The sequence below is a fragment of the Ochotona princeps genome, chromosome 1 (genome assembly GCF_030435755.1).
Source record: "Ochotona princeps isolate mOchPri1 chromosome 1, mOchPri1.hap1, whole genome shotgun sequence".
NCBI classification, from domain to species: Eukaryota; Metazoa; Chordata; class Mammalia; order Lagomorpha; family Ochotonidae; genus Ochotona; species Ochotona princeps.
In genome coordinates this window covers 118,979,677-118,985,676 of record NC_080832.1, presented here as the reverse complement: position 1 = coordinate 118,985,676, position 6,000 = coordinate 118,979,677, and the positions used below count along the sequence as shown (strand labels likewise).

Below are 6,000 nucleotides of genomic sequence, written 5' to 3'. Positions count from 1 at the left end.
CCTCAGTACCCGCCCTAGGGCTACAGACGTCCTATGCAAAGTAGAGGCAGCGTGTTCTTACAGCTGCATTGTGATTGGCTGAACTTTGCATCCGGACGCTGACATTGGCTATTTTACGAAACCGAAGCAGAGTATAACCGTGCAGCGGCCGGGTGGTGGGCATCTTGGGTTTAACTGAACCTTAGAGAAATCGCCATGTCAGGACGCGGCAAGCAGGGCGGCAAGGCTCGCGCCAAGGCCAAGACTCGCTCTTCCAGGGCTGGTCTGCAGTTCCCCGTGGGCAGAGTTCACCGGCTGCTGCGCAAGGGAAACTACGCCGAGCGGGTGGGCGCCGGTGCTCCCGTGTACCTGGCGGCCGTGCTCGAGTACCTGACGGCTGAGATCCTGGAGCTGGCGGGCAACGCGGCGCGCGACAACAAGAAGACGCGCATCATCCCTCGCCACCTGCAGCTGGCCATCCGCAACGACGAGGAGCTCAACAAGCTGCTGGGCCGCGTGACCATCGCACAGGGCGGCGTCCTGCCCAACATCCAGGCCGTGCTTCTGCCCAAGAAGACCGAGAGCCACCACAAAGCCAAGGGAAAATAAACTGCGGAGAAAGCCGTCCACCACAACCAAAGGCTCTTTTAAGAGCCACCACTGTTTCTGCATAGAGCTGAAATACTCAGAAGTTATGACGGGTACTTTTAAGACTGTCAGATTAGGAATTCCATCACCCCGTGATTTTGGAGTTCATTTCCTGAGCCATTACCTACAGAGAAACATACATTTATCCTTGCTCTTTTTCGTAGTTTGCAAAACCGCTTTCCCACCACTGCAGGGCAGAAGTTGGAGAAACTCCCAATTACCGTCAGCCAGCCGCCTTGGTCGGCCTGCTCTGTCCCTGTCCGACAGCCCCAGGCAAAGACATGCATCCTTTGGATGAGGGAAGAGGCTGAAAAAGCGCAGTATCGGGGGCCCGTGAGTTTTGCGTGTACCCAAAAGCTAATGTGAATCCATCAACGGGGCCCGGGAGGTCATTGAAACAGGACAGCGTCCAAGCTTGTCACCAGTACCTAGAGAACTCGGAACGGTTGGAAAAGTTAGGTTAGCAGTTTTCAGCGGGTCAATATTTCCCACCTAGGCACTTTTTCATTTCCTAGGAGTCAAGTCCGGTAGGCTAAAATCGCAGATCCCATTCCGGGCAGCCCCGCGTTATTATTACCCCTTCTAGTGGTTGCCACCATTTGGTGCCAACGGTTACAGGAGCGGAGAAGCAGTCAGTTGTGGCTCGGGCTGGGGCGGGTTTGGGGCCGGAAGCGATTCAGCCAGTGAGAGCCCAATGCGTCATCATCGCGTCATTGCCGCCGCAGCCACTGGCCTTATTCCGCGGAAGTTTTCAAAGTGCAAAGACCAATCCGATTGTCCCTCAGTATATTTAAAGGGAGAACGGCGCCGAACGCACTCAGCCTCTCCTTGTAACTGCTACAAGCATCCCAAATGGCTCGCACGAAGCAGACCGCCCGCAAGTCGACCGGCGGCAAGGCCCCGCGCAAGCAGCTGGCCACCAAGGCAGCCCGCAAGAGCGCGCCGGCCACGGGCGGCGTCAAGAAGCCACACCGCTACCGGCCCGGCACGGTGGCGCTGCGCGAGATCCGGCGCTACCAGAAGTCGACGGAGCTGCTGATCCGCAAGCTGCCGTTCCAGCGGCTGGTGCGCGAGATCGCGCAGGACTTCAAGACGGACCTGCGCTTCCAGAGCTCGGCCGTGATGGCGCTGCAGGAGGCGTGCGAGGCCTACCTGGTGGGGCTCTTCGAGGACACCAACCTGTGCGCCATCCACGCCAAGCGCGTCACCATCATGCCCAAGGACATCCAGCTGGCTCGCCGCATCCGCGGGGAGCGGGCTTAAGTCGTCCTTGGAGCACCCCACCATTAAAATCCAAAGGCTCTTTTCAGAGCCACCACTTTCTCTTGAAAATTGCTGTGACTGGTCTTTAACTTTACCCAATTTCATCATTTTGTCTCAGGAAAAAGTTCTAAGACAAGTGAAATCGCATAGAACGTTGCACCTTAACATGGGGTTTGTAGCTAAGCATGAAACGGCTCAGTATTTGTTAAAGAATGTCTATGTAGGCGCTAGTAACCCGAAGTGGCTCCAATACTATACCTTTCTGGGCGGTGTCACTTGAAGTTACGGGTTTTCGGCTCTAACCCCCACCAAATGTATGTTGTAAGTTCAACTCTAAGATTTACATGCAGACTAGGGCGAGTTTCTTGTAAAATTCCAGCAGAAACCGCTGCTAACTAATTCGCTTATGATTTAGTAATGAAAGTGATTTTGATGTGCCATTACACACAAGAAGACCTTTTATACTGCTTATTCTTACTGACACATCTAAATTATTGGGTTGGTGTAGGCAATGCTAGATACACACTAGGACTAGGCCCCACCATGTGTGGGCCTATCATTTCATTCTAAGTAAATCCGATCTTGTCGCTGTCTGGCATTTTACCCTACTTTCCCTGTATCAGGTTATGACAGCTCCCCCAAATCCACACCCTTATGACCCCCACCAACAGCTGATTTTGAAAACCAGAAATAATCACCAAAGAGCAGATGAAAGTTTCGGACCTACAGTTGCTTGATCTTGAAGAGAAGCAGAAAATGCCACCCACACTGTCCTTTCACAATCTACCTTTAAAAAGATAAATTATCAGTGTTTGTTCACCAGAAAGTCCACAAAACAGGAAATTCTGGTTTAGAACTCACAGGAGAGCCTAGGACCCCCTGGCATGCATGAGACCTGGGCTGGGAGTTGGCTGAATTGGGAAACTCCCCTGTAGGTCACAGCTCCTGCTGATAAGTTTGTGATCTAGTCTGGGTGTTGGGCAGGCTGGGCTGGGTAGCTCCATATGTTGGCAACTGTGTGGCATCATTTTGGAAGAAGGTGGACCAGGCAGGACTGAGCAAACCTTAGCTCACTGGCAAATGTAAAAACCAGGCTGGAACACAGGTCATACCAGACTAGGATAGCGCACCTATTGGTTTGCATAAACCAGGGATGAGAGCAGACTGAGCAGGGCAAGGTTACAGCACCCAACAGGCAGAGTTGGGAGTAGGAGCCAGACTGGTCAAGCAAGGCTGTAGCATCCGAAGGCACAAAGACAAGTGAGGGACTATGCCAAGCTGTGTCAAAGCAACCACTGGCACATACAACATCCATGGCTGTGAACAGGCCTGGTTGAGGAACTAAGGGGACACCCTGGCTGGGTTGTGGTTCCCACTGGTCAGAATGGAGGCTGCTATGTAGACAATTGTCCCTGCCTGCTACCTGGTGGGCATGGCCTAGAGCTTGCCTGCCCTGGCCTAAGGCACAATTTCCAACCCTGTGTATGGAATGTGACCTCTGACATGACTGGTAGGTCAACAGGATTAGGTGTGCCTTTCAGACATTCATAGTGTCATTATTGGGTGAAGGGACTACCTGAAAATGCTTTCCTACCCTACCTATTCCTAACCTACAAAACCCTGGAACTTGTACTGAATAAACGGACATTCCTCACCAGCTTATAGAACACTGTCGCCTCACTCTCACTGAACTCGAAGCCTGTTGGCAAGAACTAAACCCTGAAAAACATGAAATAACTAATAAAGAACGAAACACCGAGAACTGGTGCCCAAACATCCAAAAGGTGGTCACACCAAATCCCAGGACCCATTGGGTCGTTGCCCACTCTGCCATTGTGATTCACTTGGGACATCCGCATCAGAGAAGCTCACTCCCAGGACATCCATCAGGTGGTCTGACTGAGGAACCTGAGTATCAAAATCCCAACCATTTGTTCATGGATCAGTGCTACTAAGAACTAAGTGAGTTTGCAGGCCAAACAGCCTATGTGATCTTTAGCAGCCTATGTGACCTTTAGCATCGATGGGCCCCAGTTCTCATGAATTAAGGCCCACCTAAGTCTGGTTATCTCAGAGGTGGCTCCAAGTAATTAAATGGGTGCTTACCTTAGTTGCTGCAGGCATGGGCTGTCTAACTGATTTAGGTAGGGAATGTGTGGTATTTCCCCTCACCTTGCAGGCTATTGTGAATTGCCTCTTTCCAAGCTATTGAGGACTGCTCCTATAAAAACCCTATGAATGTGCTGTTCAGGGCCACACTCCAGTAAGGGGTGTCCATAAGGGGTGTTGGTCTGCCAGCTATCTGCTCTCAGACGAGAACCCTGGTTCAGATGTGCCGAGCTTAAATAAACGATCCTTGTGCACTTGGATATACTTCAGACTCTTGGTGATTTCTGAGGATCTCAAAATCTGGGCACAACACCACCAAGTCAGGTAGCTGCCTACCCGGTCATTGGGCCTCATTTGGGACATCTTTATTAGGAATTGCCCACCTTGTAGGACCCATCAGATTCCCCCTCCTCCACCCTGTGACAATCTTTCTGTCCCAGTGTAAAAGTGTCCTGCTTTCAAATGAGTGTCTGTGTTAGAGAAATCCTGCTCCTTTTTTTGGAGCTCCTGGTACAGGTAATCTGTTTGATTGTAAATACATTATTTCACTGTGCCATGGACCAAACAACTTCAAATGACTCAGAATCTGAAACCCAGAATTGAACCTTCTCAGGGACTGGTTCCTCTGACTTGCAGGAAAGTGATGTTGAACCTCATTCGGGCTCAGAGGGAAGTGCAAGCAAGTCCCATTTAGAATGGAAGTGAAATGAGATGCCTGGTTGCAATTCGGCCCAGAAGAGGGATGCCACAGCCATGCACATCAATGTGATAAGTGTCCTCTGTCCATTCTTATTAACCTGGCTCTTGGCTTAGCTGCTGGAGAACTTGGGGGAACAGCCACGGCTAGCAGTGTGCTACTGTTTCTACCATTGCCTTCGGATTCGAACCTCACCCCTGCATTATCCTATGCAGCATCAGCCCCCACTCATACCCTCTGGGGCAACTTGAAATCCTAAGCAGAGTCATGGCGCCCATTTTATATTTTAATGGGAGGAAGGTGAGACCCCACTCCTGGGAGCTTGGCTGAGTGTTTCACTCTGGGAGCAATTCTCCAGATGTTGGTTTTGTTAGCCTCGCTGCATACTGCTGGCCACTTTTGATTCATCCAGCCCTCCATGGTCTGACCCTAACTTTCCTGTTCCCTGTCCATCCACTTCTGAAATATTTTTATAAAAGGATAAAAAAGAGAAAAAAGAGTGAAAAAAGGAACTACCTGCTAAAACTTGTTATTGGGGCTTGCAAATTCCAACTTGGAATGTGATTGTTGTGATAAATGTTTAGCAAGCAGACTTCATCTACATATCCATGTCAATCTATCCAGAAGGTAAAAAGTTAAAACAAGCAAGCAAGCAAACAAACAAAAAAATATTGCCCTAAAAGGTTCATCACCATCAAGGAGTCCACTGAACAGGAGGAGCCCAGCACTGGATGCAACTAGGCCTAAGCCTTTTCAAAGTTCAAATTTCAACAAAGAGAAACTTCCAAGCTCCAATCAATACTTCAGACATCCCATGACTTCTGCCTTCGGTCAGGAATGTCAAGATCAACCCCCTGGAGAATACCTTGCTGAGGTCCCTGTCCTTTCAAGACCCCTTTAAAGCATGAAGCAGACCGAGCAGTCCCTGACAGGAAATAGGGACCTTTCTCCTGGGGACATATGAGGAGTCAGATGGGAGAATGGATACTTACTGTCTCTGATCCCTAACGAAATTACCTTTCAATTTCTGTAGTGTGTGTTCTCCGTGACACCATACAAAGTTTGAAGTGACCACTTGTGCATTTGAAATCGTATAGTCTTCACTAATGAATGATGTCAATGCCTTGGATTCTAGTCCTGCTGAATGACTACTGGAAGGGACACTGAAAGCAAGTACACTCTTCTATTCTGCACCGGATGCAGCATGCACTTGGCCCCATCACCATCACTGCTATCTCCCTGGTGACCATGGTGGCTGCAGCTGCACCGTCCATGCTGTCCTAGATTCAGACCCTCTGAATTGT

At 50.0% G+C, this 6,000-nt stretch overlaps 2 protein-coding genes across 2 annotated transcripts; both read left to right on the top strand.

Moving 5' to 3' along the window:
• The first annotated feature begins 98 nt into the window (after positions 1–98).
• LOC131480843 (histone H2A type 1-E) lies at positions 99–588 on the top strand. The gene has a single exon (XM_058667288.1). The coding sequence runs from the start codon at positions 196–198 to the stop codon at positions 586–588; it is 393 nt and encodes a 130-aa protein (XP_058523271.1). The 5' UTR covers positions 99–195.
• An 871-nt stretch (positions 589–1,459) lies between these two features.
• Positions 1,460–1,940, top strand: LOC101530666 (histone H3.1). The gene has a single exon (XM_004598389.2). It carries the CDS (start codon positions 1,480–1,482, stop codon positions 1,888–1,890), a length of 411 nt encoding a protein of 136 aa, XP_004598446.1. The 5' UTR covers positions 1,460–1,479; the 3' UTR covers positions 1,891–1,940.
• The last annotated feature ends 4,060 nt before the right edge of the window (positions 1,941–6,000 follow it).